Source organism: Hermetia illucens, chromosome 1, assembly GCF_905115235.1.
Source record: "Hermetia illucens chromosome 1, iHerIll2.2.curated.20191125, whole genome shotgun sequence".
Lineage (NCBI taxonomy): Eukaryota > Metazoa > Arthropoda > Insecta > Diptera > Stratiomyidae > Hermetia > Hermetia illucens.
The window spans coordinates 185,840,470-185,864,491 of record NC_051849.1 but is presented as its reverse complement, the minus strand read 5'-3'; the positions used below and the strand labels follow the sequence as shown (position 1 = coordinate 185,864,491).

Genomic DNA, 24,022 nt, shown 5'->3' with positions numbered 1-24,022 from the left:
CCAAAAGATTAGCTGCAAAAAATCATTTCTATACGCATATGCATACATTTTGTACATACTCGTACTATTTTTATGAACTAGGAATGATAAGAATTTTACTGTCATATGTATATATCTAAACGCGTCTGCAACCCTACTTTAACTGGAGGTATAGACATAAATTGATATACAAACCGTAGACATTATGTGAGTCATTTGATGCAATACATTCATTGGCGTCGATCGCCTTGCGCCATCGATCAAGGTCGATCTTTCAATTTATGTACAGTTTATTGACGTCCCTAATCTTTAAGGTTGCACAAGGTTTCCATGCTTGGCATCGCACTTTTCTGTACCTTTGTCAACTTTCTTTTCCTATTTATTTTTTAGTCCCTTTTTTCGCTCAGGATAAACCGATTTTGGTAAATTTAGTTTAAATGATATGGGGAAGATTCTTCTAAGGTCAAAAAAGTTCAAAATAAGGCAATAATAAATAAAAATAAATAATAAATAAAAATTTAATTTTAAAAACTTATCCTCTAACGAACTTTTTTCTCATTTCAGCAAACATCAGTAACGACACAATTGTAAACAATGAGTAACGAAATTACCCCACGGAAGACATTGAAGTATGACGAAAATAATCTTCCCTACATTGATCTTGGGAAGTATAAAATGCGACTGGAAAGAGAGGAACCAACCAACGAGGTATTGGAAAAAGCCCGAATTGAATTACGAGAAACACCAGAAATTGTTGAAAAAGCTTTCAAAGAGCTTCGCGAACTTATAAAACGTGAGTTAGACTATTTTTTCAAATTTGTATCTTACACTTAATACTCCACTTAAAAGATTCCCTGATATTTGTGGGTATTACAGTATTAGAATGTGTGAAAAATAAGGCACAAGGTCTGAAGTTATCGTTCAGTTTACTTTTTGCCGAATCGCTTTTGTAAGTTGACCCAGTGAATAACGGAATAACATGTGCAGAAATAATTGGCTAGAACACAATCCAAGAGAGGAATATATGAAGCTCTTCTAAGAACACCTTGATAATACAGTGGAATCCAGATAATGCGTACATCGATTACTAGTATTTCCGGCTAGGTAGGTAGGTAGGTATCAGTGGCCGCTCTGGGGAGCCCAATTAATGCTCTGGTGTGTTATGGGAGCAGGGAGGCAAAGTCTGGCCGGCTCGGATCTTCAGAGCCAGCCCGTAGCATTCACGAAGGAAAGCAGCACTCCCACCCTGCACCTACAAATCTCTCTGAGTTCTCCAAAGAACGGGTTACTCAGTGTCCCTAGCCGGACTCTAGCTAAAGCTGGGCAATCGCAGAGAAAGTGCACGAGAGTCTCCGTTCCTTCTCCGCAGCGTCGGCAATGTGAATTGTAGGGTATGCCGAGCCTGGCGGCATGGTCCCCTATGGGCCAGTGCCCCGTGCAGACCGCCGTAATCTTGAATACATTTGCACACGTCTGGCGTAGGAGCTCTCGTGATCGGGCTATGTTATAAGCGTGCCAAATTCTCCTTGACTTGCCACAGGTCGTAAGCCTTCGCCATCTTGGGCTTTCCCGCTAATCCGTACCCAGAGTTAATTTTCTTTATTTTACACTCCCAATAATTGGTAATCTCGATATTTTATACCAAATCATCAGCTCTTTGACGATATGAATTATCGGGATACTGTACCCTTGACAATGATTCCACTTATCCCTCAGGAAATATTTACATTCTTTCGAAGAGTGGCTCCCATCACTTTTGCAAGCTTTTGATTCCATCGAGTTGCCGCAATTGACACTCTTTTTAGTTCCTTTCAAATCTCTTTGGAATAATTCCATAAATTGATGAACCAGTCCTGACAACCAAGTAGCTACCGTCATTCCTCCGGGTGCATTAAATTTCATCTAGCCGATTAATATGTACCAATTTATTATTAGGTATGAACTCAAATATTATGTACTAAACCTGGCTTATTTTTATTTCCAGAGATTTCTGTTTTGTTAAACCATTTAGCGTGTCTGTTTCCACCTTCAATGATATACATAACTTCGCTTCTTTTGTCCCATGTCGGCCATCAACCTCCTCTCTCTGAGTTATGGCCTGGCAAAATGGTAGAAAAGACTAGAAATAAATAAAAGAGAACATTTCACTAAAATTGATGAGAGATGTAACAAAATTGTTCAATCGATAGAATACTGCCTACCTATATTAATAAATCCATGTTAGTGTCCCAACCATTTGAAATAAGTAACACTTACCTTTTCTATTCGCTAGTAATATTTATTAACCTTGCAAATGCCGATACTTCGTGAACCACTCGTTCCTTTCATCAGTGCTACTTGGTACTGAACTTGTATTATCCCTTATACCATGCCAATGTATTTTTAGGATGAAATTAATTATTATTTCACCCAATATCAGAAATAAGATCAGTTTCTACTGCTAATCGAGCCTTTTCATTTGAAATCCCACATACCACACCATATTCGGTGAAAAAAATTGCACACCCCCATTCCGCATGTATGGGGAGCCCACCTTCAAACACAACACAAAATGACCACACTTTCTTACTAAATTTCGTGACAATTGGTTTAGTCGTTTCCGAGCAAATCGATTGTGACAGACGGACAGACAAACAAGCATTGAATCGATTTTAATAAGGTTATATTTCACACAAAACCTTAAAAATCACAGTTCAGACTACTTTCTTCAAGGTAGCGTACATTGACAACTAAAAAGAAATGAGCCATTTATCGTTTCGGTGACTGAATTCATTTGCAAAGTAGATTTTTGCCAGTAAACTCCCCCTGAAAGTTGCAGAAAGAATCGGTTTTAGGATCTTCACTTTTAATACAATTTTCTACAAACTATCAAAATTCAAGAAGCTTAAGCTGCTGCTTGAACTTCAACTATTTACTGCAACTACGTGGCATAACATCTTTTGCCTCTCACAAACATGGCTAAGTTCTAGAGTTTCTGTCGCTCAGTCCCATTATCGATTTCGAACTCAGTTGATCGGTGATAATGTCGTATAGGATCAATGGTGGAGGTGCCTTCGTTGTATTTAAGCAGGATTCCCAAATTTCGACCATAATTCCCGCATTTCAGTTGTACCAATAATCTTGCTAACTTCATAAGTCCACGCTCTTCTAAAAAAATTCACATACTCAGTATCATTTTCAGTGATAATTTCAGAGGCTGCCTTTCTGAAGATATTTTAATTAATATGTGTTCGCTCCTCTTCCTTACCTCCTGTTTGAGCATCTCTAATTTCTCCAGCACTCTGCCGTGTGTAGGTGCAAACAGTTTACACGTCTTTTTCATGCCCAATGCATAAATAAATAAAATCTTTATGTTTCCCTCCCAGAAGTGCCTTGATCAAAATGTCAGTGATCTCATCCTAGGACGGCGTGCGTTATATTTGGATAACTAGTTCCTTCACAACTTTTCATCGGAAGTTAAACTGTATCATAGCGTGCTTTTTGTGGCGCAGTATGTGAGACCTTCTCACCACTCAGGAATTCAATAAAACCACGGTCCTCCGCTTCTTGGATTTTCAGCTGACTGCAGCTTCTCTTAGTTTGAATGTGTACTCTATGTGTGACTTCAAGTTTTCGAGATTATTTCCCAAGTTCGCGCCGATATACCCAATTTTACCCACCGTCTTTCGTGACGTTCTTTTTAGGTACCTAAGCACTCGCTTTGTGGGACTCCAGTGTTCCAAGTTCTTGTTGAATTGGCTGACTACGCTTACACTATGTGCGATCTCTGTTGTCAATGCCACTGACAAATCATTAGGGAACCGACTAATCCCCGGCGATGCGGGGTTTGACTCGCTTGCGTATTTTGTGGATAACAGTTGCCCATATGAAATTTCTCTAACAGCTCGTCGACATACCTCTTTTGACTTAAACTTATACCAGCCTTTGGAAACAATTCCTGGACAATACTTGACCTCTCAAGTTGCTTCCAAGGAGTTCCAGACTCCTTTTTTAGTTGAATTTTCAATTTCATGACCAGTTGCTCGCGATTTGACGCAATCAACAGGTCGTCTACGTATGCTGTTGATAAGAGAATATTCCTGTCAACCTTCTGTCAGAACAATGCATTGAACCAAAATTGTGGGTTTTAATCCTTAATTTTTTAGTGCGTTACCCAAACGTTAGTAACATCTTTGTCCCAAATGTTTCAAATCTTAGATCACATTATGTAATCTGCAGACCTAACCGCCTGTGTAGATACTCTTCAAATTTTTCGTCGCCCTCGGGAGTATCGAAAAGTCTCGTAGCTCGTTCCGGATTATGTATTCCAAGGCCTCTTTCAACTTCGTGGGAGCTTCTATGTACAGTTCTTCCTCGATATCGCCATCTAAACGTACCGTCGCTTACATACCCGCTGACAGAGCTTCTAGTAATTTAACTATTTCTAGCAAACGTTCCGTTGAAATAGCATATGGGCTACTATATGCGTCGTCCTGCTTCCATTCGCATTGCCTTTACTCTCAAGCCAATTTCCTCCCTTCGGCTTAGTTTACTATCTCCTATCGCATGTATGGGGAACCCACCCACCACCTGATTCTACTATGGCACCCTTACAGTTTAGTAATTTGTACCTTATATTAAAAAAAAGTCAAGCGACGACGGCCTTACGGTTTCTCACCAGGGCAGAAGCAAATCGTCAGACGCTGCCTCACCTCTGCCCTGGAAGCAGCGTGACCGCAGCGGCTCGCAGATGTTGAATGCTCCCTTATATAACTCGTAGAACACAACATGCTTACGAATTATATTGAGCGCAAATCCGCCTTAATGACCAGAGCTTGGCCAGAGCTGAAATATTCGTTTTGCGAATGATGGGGTCCTAAGTCCGCATCAACTTAATGTTGGACCTTATTTTAATTCAGGGCCTTGAAGTGTGTTAGAGCACTCCATTCAAGATCGTAACGGTACACTGCGAGAGGCAATGTGGTCAGCATTGCCCTTGCCCGATATTATTACCATGATTTGACTCAGGTACTCATTCACAGCTGAGTCGACTGGTATCGGACGTCGAATTACGATACAAATCCCACTACCACCAGCGAGATTTAAACCGCGACCTTCCGTACGACAGGTTTGTTCTCTAACCACTCAGCTATTCGAACACCTTAGATAGCTTCTTCAAATTGCACGTTCACTATTAGTACCGATTCGTCGATGAAGTTGACCTCTATGTGTTCTTAGTTATTTCCTGATGCGTCGCCGTCGTCTTGACATTTCTGAAGGTCACTCGCGTCACTTTCCCTCCATGCACGCTTTCCAATTGGCACTAACAAAGCATTAAGAGGTCTTTTCGCGCGTAGCTGATCATCGTTCATTCGTTCAAAAGCATTTTCCTGGTGGTTTTCCTCATGGTACAGTTCCATGCATAATGTTCGGTATAGGTACGTGTTGCTGCAGCTTTCTCGGTCATTCAGGTTTCATAATTCTTTCCGCAGTTCCATTTAATTTTCTTTTCGAACATACTCGTCCTTCTTCTTCTGTTCTGTTCTGTCTTCCCCCGGGTGTGGTTATTCAAAAACTATTTGTACTACGCTTCGTATGTTCATTACTGTTCATCAATAAATAAGGTGTGAATTGCCTCGATTATTTTTCCCATGTGATTTTGCCGGATTCTGTAGGCCTTAGTCGAAGTTGAATATTCGACTAACTTTCCCTCAACGGATTTATTGTCGAATTCCTGTGGAGCTGAAAGTTTATCCAATACAAATGGTTTGGTCTTTAATATAATATTTTTGACTGCTTGAAGGTAGGCAATTTTCCACGCCATAGTTCGTAGGCAGTTGCTCTTCCATAGGTTCCTCTGAAGCAGCAGTTTCTCAGGTAGTTTGCAATGTTTACCCTATCTTCCTAATACATTTGAAGAATCTTGACTTTGTCAATAGGCATCTGGCCAATCGTCCTGTTCATATGATCAGTAACACCATTTTGCGATGATGTGTACAGCATTGTTGAGTGCCTCCTCATGCCCCCGCCTTTTAAGTAAGCACCGAACTGCTTGCTACAATATTCCTGGCAATTATCTGATTTCAAAGCCTTTATCTTTTTTGAGCGCCTGTTTCTCCACTTATTTTTTTAATATTTCAGCTCGCATCAACCATTGAAGCCATTTTTAATTGTTATAAAGTAGCAAAAGTCTGAGTGGACAATCCCGAGCAATCGACAGCATTTACGAGATGTAAACGGCTTTGCCATTAATTTTCTCGGTGGTTTATGTCGCACGATAATCTATCTTCAGATGGCTTGATTCCTATAGCACGGCCATTTGGCTGGTCCTCTACGGCGACCTTATGCAAGTACCCGAACCTTGCATGCCATAGGCTTACTTCCAACGTACACGATCTCTCTGACGTCCCCGTCTTTGTTTGTTTACTGGCTTATATTTCAGGTAATACTAGTACCTTGACCTGACTCCCCTCCTATCCAGATTTATGATGATTGCCTCATATTTCCTAAACAAAGCCTCCATTTATGTTACGGTTGTGTTGTTATGTTGGTCTGCCTCATCGTGCAGTTTCACCCATGATGTCCGGTATGGGTACGTATTGATACAGCTTTCTCAGTCATTCAGGTTTCATAGTTCTTTCCGCAACGCGTCTCTTTGGCAGTCCCATTTAATACTCTTCTCAAACATACTCCACTACTCCATTTATATTAAATGATTTTGTTGTGTTTGTTAGTCCTGAGATCCTTAAGGAAGGATGTGCTTGTAGTTTTAGTTTTACATTACGTCGTTATCCCCACTGTCAAATGTGCATATTTCTCGAATTCGTCATCGTCGACAGTTGGTTAGTCCTATTCAGGGGCGTCATACACTCCTGGATATCTGTAATCATTTCCTTGGTGCACACGTATACGTGGTGCAATTGCTGTTTAGACACCAACTCACTGTCGGTGACACATTTTTCACTTCTTCCGATTTATCCACCTTGATATGCAGTTTCTCCAATGCTGCCACATATATATGTAGCAAGGTTGCTTCAGTTAATATCTTGAGTCGGCCTCTAAGATACCGGTTACCGCAGAGTACGTTATCATTATCAGTTGGCTTGGCAAGGTGCCGGCTCTTATAATTGCTAAAAAATTTTCCGATCTTCTTCACGTAGCTTTTTAAAAGATCTTTTCGTAGCAGAACATCTCGTGCAGGGTCTGCCTCGTCTTCTTTTTCTACCATAGATATTGTCCTTATAGACTTTTCGGGCTGGATTATTCTCATCCATACGGATTAAGTGATCCGCCCACCGTAGCCTATTGAGCCAGATTTTATCTACAACCTGACGGTCATGGTATCGCTCAAAGATTTATGTTTATGTAGGTTACGGAATCGATCGGAATGATAACTGATTACCTCGTAAAAGGATCTCAGCGGAACGTGTGATGGCAAACTTTGACGTAATCTACATTACATCGACGTCCCGAAAAATTGCTGATTTTTGAAGGAATCTTGGGAAAAACTTCAAACGCTTATACCTCCGTTCATATTGAGAATTTCGCAAAAAGGAGCTTAATTCGTGATCACCACTGTTGGGGGAGGGTCTGAGCTTCAAAATGGTATATAGGTTGGGGGGTCTGGGTGCAAGGAAAATTGCCGATTTTTGGAGGAATCTTGGGAAAAATTTTAAACGCTTATAGCTCGGTTAATATTGAAAATTTCCCAAACAGGAGTCTGATTCGTGATCACTGCTATTGGGGGAGGGTCTGAGCTTCAAAATGCTATATAGGCTGGGGGGTCTGGGTGCCAAGAAAATGGCTGATTTTTGGGGGAATCTTGGGAAAAACTTTAAACGCTTATATCTCCGTTAATTTTGAGAATTTCGCAAAAAGAGCTTAACTCGAGATCATTGCTTTTGGGGGAGTCCAGCCGAGCTTTCAAGATAAATGTCTCTATGTATACAACGTTTCTTTTATCAATTCGCTGGTGTTCATTTCATATTCTGCTTCCCTAATCCGGTCCCTTCACTGTAATATTTTGGTTTTCTTGCTATCGAATTAATTCAGAGGAAGTTCATACGTCTTAGCTGCTTTAAAAGCAATCTTAATTATACTAGTTACGGTGTATGCATGTATGTATGATTTTTAATACCGAAAATCTGTGAATGATGTGTGTGTGGCTTTTGTTTTCAACGGCATGATGAGATACGCAGTCTATTTCAATATTTATCACCGCATGCTAGCTTACAGCGTTCGAACTTAAAATATTTTTGAAGTTTTCGCGAAGCCCTTGTGTGAGTTCAACTCGCCTCCACTTTGAATGCTAAGGTGCTAATATCGTCGAAAGGTTGGTCTTCTGACACATCCTGTTTTCTGCATTTTAATAGACCAAGCCGGTAAAGGTGCCTAATATTTATAAGGCCCCAAATTTCATAACCGTGGTTGCAATAACATCTAAGGCCAGAGAAGTTTGTGAGCTGGTCTACGCTAATTCGAAGTGCACGTTTCGAAATGTTATAAATACATTAAAATTGTTCTAAGTCTTTAGCGTTTTCCAGTAGTCTACACATTGCTTATATAGATGATGACCTAGTAGTATGGTCTATGGCTAATAAGTATAAAACAGTAGGAGGTGCACCAATTGCAGTGGGTAGCAGGGTACTCAGAGATTCTCCCTGTCCCCACCTCATAGATACATACAGCCATCACTAAACCAGGATTCGAAACCCACGCTTAGGAAGAAGGGACCGACTACTAAGTCTCCTGGATTTGCATCAATCAAAATAGTGAAATATTAAAAAAAGGTTCATGCATTATTTATTCAGTTAATACAAGTAACATTGAAATTGGTCTTAAAGTAAGTGTTATTAAGTAGCCCTTTTTGTACAGTAAATTAAGCTAAACAAGATCATCTTATTTCCCTAAATATTTTAAACAAAACCTGCACTAATACAATTTGCTTATTTTTGATTCGTGCAAAGCATCTTAATTTTTCCATTTACCTTCTGTACACATTGAACGATGGGGATCATATATTCAAATAGTGATGGTGCTGAGGCAAATCTATTGTTGATCATTTCAATAAAGGCTGGAATTTCACTAACCAATGTTTGTGTACAAACCACTGCTTCTTTTGGATTGCCGGTTAGACATCCCTGCCTACCTTCCACTTGCATGTTCAATTGAGCAAGAACATCACGTACCTCGTCTTGTGTTTTACGTAACTCTACAATCGTATTATGAATCGGTATAAGGGCACACGAAAGAAGGTCATTCGTAACATCAGTAGCTATCATAGGAGTTAAACAACCTCCACCTTTATTCCGGAGTTCATTTGCAGATCGCTTCAGGAAGATTTGGCTCCGTCTGATCTGCTCTCGTAACTCTCCCATTTGGTCCATTTGCTCATGAACAGTGTCTATAACAGGATCAATTGCTTCAACATACGCATTTCGTAACATGATCAACGAAGATCCGACCGCCCTGTTACGAAACCCTACGGTAAGACGCGTGATTGGATTGTTGACTAAGGTATAAAGGGCGTTGCGGAGCAATGACTTCAGTGAATATGAGCACTTTTCGGCTGTATCGAAACTGTTATCCATCAAGTCTGTTGCGGTAGTTATGACTCCCTGGACTATACCTAAAAGTCCTCCCGGTTTGTCAGTGTATTGGCCATTAACGAATAACACCTGCTGATGAACCTGGAACCGGAAATTAGACTTCAATTTTAACTCATTTGGATATTTGGGATAAATCCTGATTAAGTTTTTTTTCACTCAAGTTTTATCCTTCGTTAAGTATATTTTTCATTGCGTTTAAATCCAAGGTGAGTGCATTAAGATAAACCGTGCAAAGCAATAATATATTGGACAATTTTTCACTTGATATTCTGGAATCCACTTCACTTCTTAAATTCGCATTTGACAGTACATTTATTTCCAACATTTTAGAATTCGCCAGCACCTTCCACTTACCAGTGTTAAAAACACAATAATTAGAGCACGCGCTGTGATCATTGTTTCGTTTTTTCTCGTGCGAAGAATTAATTTTCATTACTGAAAGAGAAACTTTCTTGTGACCGTTTTTATATCTTTCCTTTATCATTTAATGAGTAAAATTGCGTTGCCTACTAGCAAAAGATACTAGTCGTAGTATTTTGGTAGAACCTTAACATCTTAATCTGCGAGAATTCAGGTTTCAGTTATAATGAAACTTTTATATTGCCGTTCAGATATTATGTTTGGGAAAATGAACTATATGTTTGGATTTGTTTCGGTATGTACCACAGGTAGCTACCTCAATATACCATCAAGAATCAAGTTCAATAGTTGACCTAGTTAAATTCTTCATTCAATGTTATGCAATTTCCCTGGTTATCATGTTTAATATTCTTTACATGTCGCACTCATCACTCACTTTTAATGCGTATTTCATGAGAAATGTCAACTACGACGCTGAGTATCCAATTATATACAGCAGTAATTCCTGAAAAGTAATTTATCTTTTTTACTGTAAAGTATTGTTATCTACAGCTTTTCCCGATCAGTTTTAAAATCAGGATCCACTTTTTCTGCAAATGACATTATTCGTTTGAAGCATTTATCGAAGAAATCTTAAAAGAAGCGAAATTTGGATTCAATATTAAGATATTGAGGCAAAAGTTCAATCTTGACAATGGGTTAGTAATAAATCCCCGCCTTGTGACGTGACGAAACGACCTATAGATCTTAAGCCATGACAATGCGCCTGCGTACCCTTTGTCAGTTAATGAATGTTATTTCAAAAATCTGATGATTCCCTGCCATTTTTTCTTGTTTCTAAATTAAAATTAATGCTGAAAGAACGCCATTTTGAGACTACTGATGAAGTCAAAGAAAATTCATCACAGCCTTTAAAATCCACTTCAATACGCTACCCCATGAAATGGTCACATCGCTAGAAAAAGTGTGTGACTATGAGATGAGCACTTTAGAGAGGAAAAGGACTAATAATTTGTAAAATTAGCAATAAAATTGAACAAAATGGAAGTCCTCCTTTTGAACTGGACAACTCTCATTGAGGCCAACCAATTATTACTACTACTACCATCGTATCGAGTCAAAAAATGCTCCCCTTTCAAATCTTAGAAAGGTTACATTATCAGATACCTAAGAATAAGAAAAAGTATGAATTTAATGTACTTCTAAAGGGAACCCAATAAGGCATGATGGCTGCGGGGATAGAATGCCAGCCTGTCAGAGTCATGGTCCCAGTTGTCATGGATGTGTATGTCCATCTTTGTTCTTGCCTAGTTGCCTTGGCTAGTTCTTATCAACTGCACAGCATTTAGTGTGATTAAACAAAACTAGAGCACAATTTCACTGAAAATAAAGATGAGGAGAAAGAAAATTAACAGCAAAGGGGCTATGTGCATGCTCTATATTCCATAGAAAAAGAGAAGACATATGTACGTGCAATGAAGCTATTCATATAGAAAATTTTTTCGTCCTTAATGAACTGAGAGATCAATTCGGTTATAGCTTGTCATCAGCTTTACCCAACAAAATCTAGACCCATAGACTCATGCAAAAATCTATGATCTTAAGAGAATTCTATGGTCATTAACACTTTCATTAGTTCTACTATAACTTAAACTAAGTTTTCCATCAATTTCGGTAAATTCCACTACAATTTCGAAACATGGCCCGAAGATCATACAATTTCTGCAGAATTCTATTGATTAACCATTCTTAAAATTTGGGTGAAAAGAAGTCATATCGCGCTTGAATTTACAAATGAACTGTCCCTAATCTACCAAGCATATTCTAGATCGAGTCTTACTTACTGAAATTGAAGCACCACCATCATCAACAATGGTGCGATAACCGGTATCCGGTCTGGACCTGCCGGAATTGTTGGTTCCGGACCCGCCGGTTTTACGCCAAGGTCGTCTAATTCGCTGCTGCTAATAAATTCTCTGCGTTCTGGCATATGCTATCGCTCCACCAAAGTCGTCTCTTACTATAGATATTGCTCTTATAGGCTTAGGCAGAGTCGTTCTTGTCTATTTTGAAGAAGTAACATCACAAAGAACTAATCTAAACATTTCTTGGGGATGTGTACTGAAGCTGACTCTGATCCATGGGGTGGCGCATACAGATCGGTAATGTAATCATTGAAAGGTAAACGCTCCCCACGGATTACTTTTCCTAAGTTGCTGCAGAATGTAGTGGACATTCCCTTCCCAGAGGATGAGAACTATATGAGTCTTTCTGCAGTACATGTAAACTCCGACGAAATACCTATAGTCGTAGTTGAATTCACTGAAAATAAGACGCAAGGGCCGGCTGGAATTCCAAATATCGCCCTGAAAGTAGAAGCCAGAACAGCACCAGGTTTTCTTGTGCAAATTTATGGATTGCCTGAGTGAAAGAGAATTCCCCAAGCAATGAAAGCTCCAACAGTTCATACTCATTCCAAAGCCAATTAAACCATTGGGTGCCTGCTCCTCATATAGACCGATATTTCTGATCAATACCATTGGCGAACTATTTGAAGGAGTAATATATAACAGGCTGCTCGCTGTTGCGAAAAAGAAGGAGGTCTTTCTGACCAGCAATACAGATCAATCGTCGACGCAATCAAAATGGCGACTGGCCTGGCAAGCTGACAAATGCTGCGCAGTGGTGAGTCTCAATGTAAAAAAATGCATTCAAGACTGAACAAGTCGGGAAACCGGAAGCTAGACATTTCTGGTATGAAAGGTTTTGTGTATTTCTTTTATAAAGAGATTTGAGTGTACATTTGTCCCATTATTATCTAGCACGTAATTTATATGCATATATTATATGAAAATATCTACTTTCAAGTAATATTGACATTCAAAATCTTGAATTTGCACAGAAGCGACAACGTTGACCTATTATAACTATAAAGCACTAGTAATAGTGCGATTTTCACCAAATTTGGTAGGATCATGCTCTATGCTGTAGCAAAATTTTTTGCTGCCAATTACTCAAAATTATAGTAATGTACTATTATTAACTTTATTTGAACAGGTATCGGTATGGAAAGGATTTTTGGAGCCTAGGCACCATACAGCTACCTGATTCTTTTCAGGTTTTTCGGTTGGGTACTTTCTGATAATCGGTCCGTTAAAAAATGATCACTTTCAACTCCCCGCATTCCCCACCTCTCTAACAAATGTCAAAACCAAGACCGGCTTCCAAAACTACTAACCGAGACCTTTCATTTGATACCCCACATGACTATAATGTATGTAACTCACTATATGCGTGAGGGTTCACTGTTCCCACCTTTCTACAAAATTTGCTGTCAATCGCTATAACCGTCTCCGAGATGACGGACAGACAGACAGACAATAAACTGATTTTAATAAACACAAAACCTTAAGAATGAACGAAAATCAACATACATTGTACGCATTGTTGTTGAATTTGTTCGTAGGAGAAGATTGAACTGCAACTTGGATAATAGACTGAAATTAATCTCAATAACCTGCGGGGTTCCACAGGGTTCTACTCTATTGGGTGTACAATTTAATTCGGTTCGTTTTTAAGAGATGGCCCTAGTGGACATTAATGTTTCATATTGACAGCTGATTGCAATTATGTGAAAAATTAGATATATGTCAATAATACACCGTGGATATTGTTTTAAGTTTTATGCAAAATACCGATTTTTTTTATGTTAACATTGTCGAATTTTGCAGCAGCTAGGCATCATTTGCGGGTAGTTTGACTTTTCTGCTTCAGTTGAAAAAAAAGTGCAGTTGAAGCGCGTAGAATGCTTGTGGAAGGGATTGTGGTAATACTGCAAAAGATAAATCATGTTGGTAATGGTTTCGACGATTCAAGGGTGGTGATTTTAGCGTTAATGTCAAGTCTCGTCCTGGAAAACCGAAAAAGAACGATGTTGAAGAATTGGATGCATTACTCGATGAAGATGCGAGTTAGACGCAAGATGGGCTTGCAAAATGATTGTGAGTGACACAGATAGCAGTTTTAGTACGATTAAAATCCGTGAGATTGATCCATAAGCAAGGAAACTGGGTACCTTATCAACTTAAACTGAGGGATGTGGAAAGGCGAGTGTGCATTTGCGTATAGTTGCTTCAAAGGCAAATACGAAGGATTTTTTGTATCGTATTGTAACTTGTGATGATTTCGATTACTGGCTGTTCCGACGGATGCAGCACGATTTGGCAGGTCACCGGTTCGCTTCTTTCGAAGAAATCGAAAATTGGCTTCAAACTTGGATCGCTTTCAAAGAAGAGAGATGGGAAAATGTTGGAGCCAACGATGGATAATATTTTGACTAATCCATTTGTTCATCTTGTTTCGAAATAAATGCATTGTTAACACTGAATAAGTCGGGAAACCGGAAGCTAGACGCTTCAGGTATTTCTTTTATAAAGACATTTGAGTGTGCATTTGTCCCATTAGCATGTAGCACGTAAAATATGCATATATTATGTGAAAATAGCCACTTTGAAGTGATATTGACATTCATAGTCTTGAATTTGCAGAGGAGTGACAGCTTTGACCTAGTATAACTTTGTTAATACTAGTGCGATTTTCACCAAATTTGGCAGGATTATGCTCTATGCTGTAGCCTACAATGCTGCAATTTTGTGTTTCTAGGGTGATCTTAAGGAGGGTTTTCCTGTCAATTACTGAAAATTATAGTAATGTACTATTATTAACTTTATTTGAACAGGTATCGGTATGGAGTGTATTTCGGAGCCTAGCCTAGCACCACCATCATCAACAATGGTGCGATAACCGGTATCCGGTCTGGACCTGCCGGAATTGTTGGTTCCGGACCCGCCGGTTTTACGCCAAGGTCGTCTAATTCGCTGCTGCTAATAAATTCTCTGCGTTCTGGCATATGCTATCGCTCCACCAAAGTCGTCTCTTACTATAGATATTGCTCTTATAGGCTTAGGCAGAGTCGTTCTTGTCTATTTTGAAGAAGTAACATCACAAAGAACTAATCTAAACATTTCTTGGGGATGTGTACTGAAGCTGACTCTGATCCATGGGGTGGCGCATACAGATCGGTAATGTAATCATTGAAAGGTAAACGCTCCCCACGGATTACTTTTCCTAAGTTGCTGCAGAATGTAGTGGACATTCCCTTCCCAGAGGATGAGAACTATATGAGTCTTTCTGCAGTACATGTAAACTCCGACGAAATACCTATAGTCGTAGTTGAATTCACTGAAAATAAGACGCAAGGGCCGGCTGGAATTCCAAATATCGCCCTGAAAGTAGAAGCCAGAACAGCACCAGGTTTTCTTGTGCAAATTTATGGATTGCCTGAGTGAAAGAGAATTCCCCAAGCAATGAAAGCTCCAACAGTTCATACTCATTCCAAAGCCAATTAAACCATTGGGTGCCTGCTCCTCATATAGACCGATATTTCTGATCAATACCATTGGCGAACTATTTGAAGGAGTAATATATAACAGGCTGCTCGCTGTTGCGAAAAAGAAGGAGGTCTTTCTGACCAGCAATACAGATCAATCGTCGACGCAATCAAAATGGCGACTGGCCTGGCAAGCTGACAAATGCTGCGCAGTGGTGAGTCTCAATGTAAAAAAATGCATTCAAGACTGAACAAGTCGGGAAACCGGAAGCTAGACATTTCTGGTATGAAAGGTTTTGTGTATTTCTTTTATAAAGAGATTTGAGTGTACATTTGTCCCATTATTATCTAGCACGTAATTTATATGCATATATTATATGAAAATATCTACTTTCAAGTAATATTGACATTCAAAATCTTGAATTTGCACAGAAGCGACAACGTTGACCTATTATAACTATAAAGCACTAGTAATAGTGCGATTTTCACCAAATTTGGTAGGATCATGCTCTATGCTGTAGCAAAATTTTTTGCTGCCAATTACTCAAAATTATAGTAATGTACTATTATTAACTTTATTTGAACAGGTATCGGTATGGAAAGGATTTTTGGAGCCTAGGCACCATACAGCTACCTGATTCTTTTCAGGTTTTTCGGTTGGGTACTTTCTGATAATCGGTCCGTTAAAAAATGATCACTTTCAACTCCCCGCATTCCCCACCTCTCTAACAAATGTCAAAACCAAGACCGGCTTCCAAAACTACTAACCGAGACCTTTCATTTGATACCCCACATGACTATAATGTATGTAACTCACTATATGCGTGAGGGTTCACTGTTCCCACCTTTCTACAAAATTTGCTGTCAATCGCTATAACCGTCTCCGAGATGACGGACAGACAGACAGACAATAAACTGATTTTAATAAACACAAAACCTTAAGAATGAACGAAAATCAACATACATTGTACGCATTGTTGTTGAATTTGTTCGTAGGAGAAGATTGAACTGCAACTTGGATAATAGACTGAAATTAATCTCAATAACCTGCGGGGTTCCACAGGGTTCTACTCTATTGGGTGTACAATTTAATTCGGTTCGTTTTTAAGAGATGGCCCTAGTGGACATTAATGTTTCATATTGACAGCTGATTGCAATTATGTGAAAAATTAGATATATGTCAATAATACACCGTGGATATTGTTTTAAGTTTTATGCAAAATACCGATTTTTTTTATGTTAACATTGTCGAATTTTGCAGCAGCTAGGCATCATTTGCGGGTAGTTTGACTTTTCTGCTTCAGTTGAAAAAAAAGTGCAGTTGAAGCGCGTAGAATGCTTGTGGAAGGGATTGTGGTAATACTGCAAAAGATAAATCATGTTGGTAATGGTTTCGACGATTCAAGGGTGGTGATTTTAGCGTTAATGTCAAGTCTCGTCCTGGAAAACCGAAAAAGAACGATGTTGAAGAATTGGATGCATTACTCGATGAAGATGCGAGTTAGACGCAAGATGGGCTTGCAAAATGATTGTGAGTGACACAGATAGCAGTTTTAGTACGATTAAAATCCGTGAGATTGATCCATAAGCAAGGAAACTGGGTACCTTATCAACTTAAACTGAGGGATGTGGAAAGGCGAGTGTGCATTTGCGTATAGTTGCTTCAAAGGCAAATACGAAGGATTTTTTGTATCGTATTGTAACTTGTGATGATTTCGATTACTGGCTGTTCCGACGGATGCAGCACGATTTGGCAGGTCACCGGTTCGCTTCTTTCGAAGAAATCGAAAATTGGCTTCAAACTTGGATCGCTTTCAAAGAAGAGAGATGGGAAAATGTTGGAGCCAACGATGGATAATATTTTGACTAATCCATTTGTTCATCTTGTTTCGAAATAAATGCATTGTTAACACTGAATAAGTCGGGAAACCGGAAGCTAGACGCTTCAGGTATTTCTTTTATAAAGACATTTGAGTGTGCATTTGTCCCATTAGCATGTAGCACGTAAAATATGCATATATTATGTGAAAATAGCCACTTTGAAGTGATATTGACATTCATAGTCTTGAATTTGCAGAGGAGTGACAGCTTTGACCTAGTATAACTTTGTTAATACTAGTGCGATTTTCACCAAATTTGGCAGGATTATGCTCTATGCTGTAGCCTACAATGCTGCAATTTTGTGTTTCTAGGGTGATCTTAAGGAGGGTTTTCCTGTCAATTACTGAAAATTATAGTAATGTACTATTATTAACTTTATTTGAACAGGTATCGGTATGGAGTGTATTTCGGAGCCTAGGCACCATATAGTGGCAGCCCCCTGATTTTTTTCAGATTTTTCGGTTAGGTAGTTCCTGAGAATGGGTTCGTTAAGAAAATGCTTCGGCTTCGAAAAGTACTAAGCGAGACCTTTAATTTGATACCCCACATGACTATATTTGATGAAAAAAAAATTTACACCCCCCTTTTGCATGGGGGGACCCCCCCTTAAATTCGTCGTAAAAAGATGTAACTCACTATATGCATGAGCGTTCACAGTTCCCACCTTTCTACCAAATTTGGTGTCAATCGTTATAACCGTCTCCGAGGAAAATGCGTGTGACGGCCAGACAGACAGACAGACAGACGGACAGACAGACAGACAGTAAACCGATTTTAATAAGGTTTTGTGTTTACACAAAACCTTAAAAAAAGGGACCGAATTCATTTGTGCTCCCAATTGTGGTTAATTATGTACGATTCACTGTTGACGCTACGCCTTCCCAACGATATGTGAGATCAATTTCTAATTGAAAAATTCGTGCCAAAGATAGTCGGGGTCTTCCTATTTCAAGGGCAATTAGTTCCGTGCTAACCTACGTAGCTCCAGTTTGGGCAACCGTTATCGAAAACCAATTAAACTGCGGAAAACTAGGAATGAATGAAAACTGTAGAAAACTAGGAATGAAGCGGTATATGTGCTAACAGGGATCGTCCCCATGGACATATTGGCAAATGAAGGTCGGTGTCTTTACGAAAAAACGTATGTAATTACTAAATAAACAAGGAGGTTATCGCGTTTAACTGCATTGATTTGATCACGATAAGTCACCATGCTACCAAAGACGTGGTAACGTGCCCAAGAATGCGGAGCATGTTTTATTTGATTGCCCGAGGTTTACGGTGAATCGAAGTAGATTGAATGCAGGCTTAGACAGGCGCTCAATACTTGAAAATATTGTGGAGTTCATGCTGGAGTCATCGAAGGACGGGACGGCAAGAATTGCGAAGAAAACAAGAATGGTCACAGTTAAGAGCTGATCTAACCCCGCGATGTAATGCTTTATAGCAGTCTTGTGGGAAGAGTGGAAGGTCAAATAGGTGGTTTTAATGAGTAAAAATCTCTCCTAATTGCATGGCACACCCTAGCAGCAGGTTTTGAACCTTTCCACCTTCCAACGATGAAAAAAACTCATTACATTTAATACTTCGTAACTCCAACGATCAGGTATACTGGGAATGGAATTTCTCATCATTGTTTTTAAATCAAAGTCGTTTTACCATAATCTTTTTGCACTGATACACATTGTGTTTCAGATAAGCCTAACAATTCTCTTTCGGGTTTAAGTCGGCAAATTTGACAGGAAAAGCAGTGGATCCAGATCCAGTGAATTTAAATAATTGATGCTAGTTCTGGACATATAAAAAGGTGCGCCGCGCCGTCTACCATGAAGTTATATTCTGTACACGAAAGCTGCAGATTATTGATATCTGGCACAAAGACGTTTAGTGTCGCCCCAACCTAGATAGTAGAAAAATGAAGGTGATAAAGTACTTTTATTTTTTCTCACAATCAAAAAGACAATGATATAGTAAATTTTCTCAAAATAGTTCATCGTTCATCATTCGATGGACAGGTATGAATATGCTTGAGACGATAAACACCTCTCATCTGCCATCTACCATCTACTATTATTTTCCAAGAGTATGTCCTATTTACTCTCCAAAATAAGGAGGCAGTCAATAAACCAATTTATTGAACTTTGAATAACAAAGACGAAGTAAACAGTTTCAAAAACAAAAAAAAATCTGTAAAATCTTCAAAATTTTACTCAATAAGTTTTGCGGGAAGGTTATTCTGAAAAATGGAACTATTTAATAACAACATAAATACACTTCAGTTTTAGTGCCTAAGACTAACGACCGCTAAGTATAGAAAACCAACTTCGAAAATATAAATAACCAATATTGGTATTCAAGTTTCAGAAGTAATTATCAGTAGTGCTAGTAGGAGTAGTAGACCATGCAAAAAATATTGAACTTTCTTATAGTAAACTTCATGTATGTTCATATGTACTTCATCGACTAGATTTTAAGAAAAATAAGCTAAATATGCAGAGTCATATTGTAAAGCGCAAAGAAAATTTTAGGGAAAAAAGAACCAAGACCGAATTTAAATAATAGTACGCCAATAATTATCATCGTTAAGTATTATGTGTTTGTTAGTCAATCTAAATGTAATCCACAGAAAAAAGTTTCTTTTTTGGCAACAAACAATTTTTATTGAATTGCCGTGTTTCGGGAGCAATTTGCTTTCTTCTTTAGTGGAAGATACTTTTGTCAGGTAGATGAAGAGAAAGCGTTGCATTTTTAGCTATTAATCGAATTAATGTCCGGATGGCTCAAGTGGTTAGAGCGTTGGGCTATCGTAGCGGAAGGTCGCGGTTCAAATCTCGCTGGGGGGCAGAGGAATTTGTTATCGTGATTGGATGTTGGACACCAGTCGACTCAGCTGTGAATGAGTACCTGAGTCAAATCAGGGTAATAATCTCGGGCGAGCGCGATGCTGACCACATTGCCTCCCACAGTGTACTGTGGTGTACCGTTACGGTCTTGAATGAAGTGCTCTAACACACTTCAAGGCCTTGATCCAACATGGATTGTTGCGCCGACGATTATTATTATCATTATTATTAATCGAAGCATTAGTTGGAATAAAAATTGTCAACTCTTTAACGAACGAAAAAAAACTGATCATCATCCAAAATCTGGGATTACCTTTAGAAGCCGAAACATTTTAATTACGAATCATCATTTTATGCCCAAGGTACGGAAACTGCTTCAACTTTTTGCTAAAACGCGTCACTTCATATAACTACTTCTGGGTATTTTGAAGTCCTGCGAAAAAGTCTGAAGTTATATATGTAAGTTTTCCAAGTCTGATTGAGGATTTTCTAAACCAAATTCATCATTTTTCAAACTAACCGATGATCATAATTAAATTCATAATTTTTCAAATCATTTTCGGAATTTTGCATTTGAAGTTCAGACTTTAGTTCATTCATTCGTCTAAGCTGCCTATCATTTTTAAGGTTTTGTGTAAACCAGAGTGAAATTATGCGGTGTTTCCAACGATTAATTAATTGAAATAATAAAAACTTGTTGTTTCTTATTGCAAACAAGTTTGCACTGATGAAGGGAACAAGTGGTTCCCAAAATATCGGTATTTGCAAGAATAAATACCCACACCAACGAATAAGAAACAACAAGTTTTTATTATTTCAATTTGTGTAAACGCAAAACCTTATTAAAATCGGTTTTTTGTCTGTCTGTCTGTCCGTCTTTTTTTCTGATGAAAGATGAAAAGCTTCAAAAGCTACCGTAGGCTCCTGTCACACGGTTATGTGGGACTCTTACCCTCTAAAACCACCTCCTTCTCCTTCAACTCTCCCCGCGGGACTCCCATTTGGTATTACATCGTGGGGCTGGATCAGAATTTATTCTGCGCTCATGTTCATATTCGTGTTCCTCTCGTGTCCATTCTTTCGGATGACTTCTTCCTGCCTAAGCTTCTTTCCGATGGCTGCAATCACTTTTTTGACTTCAGTCCATATCCCCTTTGCTTTCATCATAAGTTCCATTATATTTTCGGATCTAAAGTACTCCCCGGTTGTAGCTTCTAATGTAACCGTTTGGGCTTCGAATCTAGGGCAATGAAAGAAGACGTGTTCTGCGTCCTCTGCAACATTTAGGCACTTTGGGCAATATCGCGAATCATCACGCCCAAATCGTTACAGATATGCTCGATAGCCTCCGTGTCCGCTCAAGAATTGAGTTAGGTCGAAACCTAATTCGCCGTGGGGTCGATCGATCCATTTCCGGATATCTCATATGATTTTGTGAGTCCAGCGGCCTTTTTCTGACTCGTCCCACTTCTCTTGCCATTCCGCGACAGTTTCAGTTCGTGCGAACTGTCACCGACGGGCAGGAGATTCTCCGGTAAGATACGTTCGATCGTAAGGTCGTTGTATTTCTTTCGCCAGAATCTCAGTCGGGACCATTCCTGCCATCACGCAAGCTGCTTCATTGGATATTGTTCTGTAAGCGCAACATGTTCAGAGTACACTTATGCGATACGCAGCTCCTATCTTTTTCTTATTTGCTATATTTTTCAGTGCATCGATCGAACTGACCACCTTTGAAATAAGGTGTCGACAGCTCGGCCTTGGGCCACCTATATTTGGTAGCATTTTCGCAACCAGCGCTCCGATGTTATATGCCTTGGTTGTTGCACCCTCCACATGCAATCTGAAATTTAACCTCTGGTCACTCATTACACCTAAGTACTTAAGTGCAGGCTTGGAATGAATTGTTTACTTCGATCTTCATGGAAGTGCACTTTCTCCGCTTGGTAATAAATACTACTTTCGGCTTATGCTCTGCGAGCTGTAGACCAGCATTTTCTAACCAGGATTTAATCTCAAACACCGCTTCATTTGCATAAAGCTCGACTTCTTCGAGAAGGCGTTTAACAAACAATACACCAATATCGTCCGCGAAACCAATGGAGGGCACACCAGTAGGAAGGTCTAGCGTCAGTACTCCGTTATACATAATAATCCACAAGAGTGGCCCTAGGACTGACCCTTGTGGAACTCCGCATGTTGTCCGTCTGTATGTCTGTCTGTCTGTCCGACACACGCATTTTTCTCGGAGACGGTCATAGCGATTGGCACCAAATTTGGTACAAAGGTGGGAACTGTGAACGTTCACACATACAGGGAGTTACATCAGTTTACTTCGAATTTAAGGGGGGGTCCCCATACCTGCAAAAGGGGGCCGTACAATTTGTTTAGATCAAATATAGTAATGTGGGGTATCAAATTAAAAATCTCGGTTAGTACTTTTCGAGGCCGGTCTTAGTTTTGACATTTGTGCGGGGGTTACAAGTGATCATTTCTTTAAGGGGGCTATTCTCAGAAACTACCAAGCTACCAACTACCTGCGAAACACCTTCCATACCGATATCTGTTCAAATAAAGTTAATAATAGTATATTACTGCAATTTTTGTAATTTACTGGAAAACCTCCCCTCTTAAGCTCATCCTAACACCACGAAATTTTTCAGTGGTGTAGGCTATAATGTAGAGCATGATCTTGCCCAGTTTGGTGGAAATCGCGCTATTACTAACAAAGTTATAATACGTCAAAATTGTTGCTTCTTTGAAAATTGGAGACTATGAATGTCAATATCACCCAAAAGTGGATACTCTCACATAATATATGCATGCTACGTACTAAGAAATACACAAAACTTTCGTACCTGAAGCGTCTAGCTTTCAGTTTCCTGCCTTGTTTATCATTATTTGCTTTAATGAACCCATGTATTCTGTTTGGAAATATACGGTCCAATGGCGTCCTCTGGGGTGTTATTAGTCTTTTCGATTTTCTTTATAATGCAATATGCCTTTTTCGGATTCGACCCCGAAATTGCGGCCGCCTCCTTCAGCTTACGTAATTAAATAAGTTTTAGGGGAAAGACAATTTCAGTAGAAAATATTTTAATGAATTAATGAAAGCAGTTGAGGTGGCTTCTCACTTGCCCTGGGTAAGTATCTCAAAGTAATTAGAAACGCCACAATTTAAACTACTTAATACTTGGAAAGTTGTCTCGATTGGCAGTGGACATTAATTCCGTTTTATATGGAATGGCAGAAAAGGGGGGATTACATCATATTCCCAGACAGAATAATGACAGAAATTTGATGGGCGGGGCGGAGATTTTTTTCTAAAGAATTCCAGTTCGCCCCTTATTCAATGGTACTCGTAAGAAGTCCGTATCAAGCTTTATAATACAACATTGGAAAAAGTTCTGAATTTGAAATGGAAAATTCTGAATTTCATATGCTAGAATGAAAACAGCACTACAATTTTCAAAACAATCGTTAAATATTCACTTTCCTTGTCTATGTGTGGAGAATTCATTACCTTAACAATCTTATTTGATGGGCTTTTACAAAGTTCAGAACATCTGACTATGTCAATAAGATGCCTCTTTGTTTCCATTTATCCTTAATGATTTTTTTGTTTACGTGCGTATATTTAATTCCAACTTTAATCAAGTTTTGTTGGCCAAATTGAAAACCATTCTCAATTTTATTTTTAATATTCATTATCCAGCACGGCAGTTCATTAACATCATCATTTTCCGCTTCTCCTTATCTTTCCGTGGATATAGTTGTCACCTCAACACTATCAGCTATATCTTTTTAAGCTTTGAAGGATTAGTAACCTTAATACTCAATGCCTGTTCTGGAACACCTCAGAGAAGGTATGCATTGGTCTTTCTTCCTATTCCGGAATAATAACGGAAGCTAAAAATGAATAGACAAACGGCAATTATTGGGAAAACTGTTATTATCCTACATCATTTCCCAGCAAAGAGAAA

At 39.1% G+C, this 24,022-nt stretch overlaps 2 protein-coding genes across 6 annotated transcripts in view; one reads left to right on the top strand and one right to left on the bottom strand.

Annotated features, from left to right (window-relative positions):
- The window catches only part of LOC119661637 (alpha-tocopherol transfer protein-like), a 64,397-nt gene that overhangs the window by 33,955 nt on the left and 6,420 nt on the right, over window positions 1-24,022 (top strand). For all 5 annotated transcript variants that reach the window (XM_038071060.1, XM_038071061.1, XM_038071062.1 and 2 more), the window contains one exon: window positions 544-772. In XM_038071060.1, the coding sequence (XP_037926988.1) occupies window positions 574-772 (199 nt within the window). In that variant the 5' untranslated portion in view covers window positions 544-573. The remainder of the gene's footprint in view (window positions 1-543; window positions 773-24,022) is intronic.
- Window positions 8,736-10,059, bottom strand: LOC119661638. The gene is made up of 2 exons (XM_038071065.1): window positions 9,921-10,059; window positions 8,736-9,647 (listed from the first exon to the last, which is right to left on the bottom strand). The coding sequence occupies exons 1-2, from the start codon at window positions 9,960-9,962 to the stop codon at window positions 8,904-8,906; spliced, it is 786 nt and encodes a 261-aa protein (XP_037926993.1). The 5' UTR covers window positions 9,963-10,059; the 3' UTR covers window positions 8,736-8,903.

Coding starts and splice junctions, on each gene's coding strand:
- LOC119661638 (XM_038071065.1), bottom strand. CDS start 9,962: ATGATCACAGCGCGTGCTCTAATTATTGTGTTTTTAACACTG. Junction 9,648..9,920: donor TTATTGTGTTTTTAACACTG/GTAAGTGGAAGG, acceptor TTCCGGTTCCAG/GTTCATCAGCAGGTGTTATT.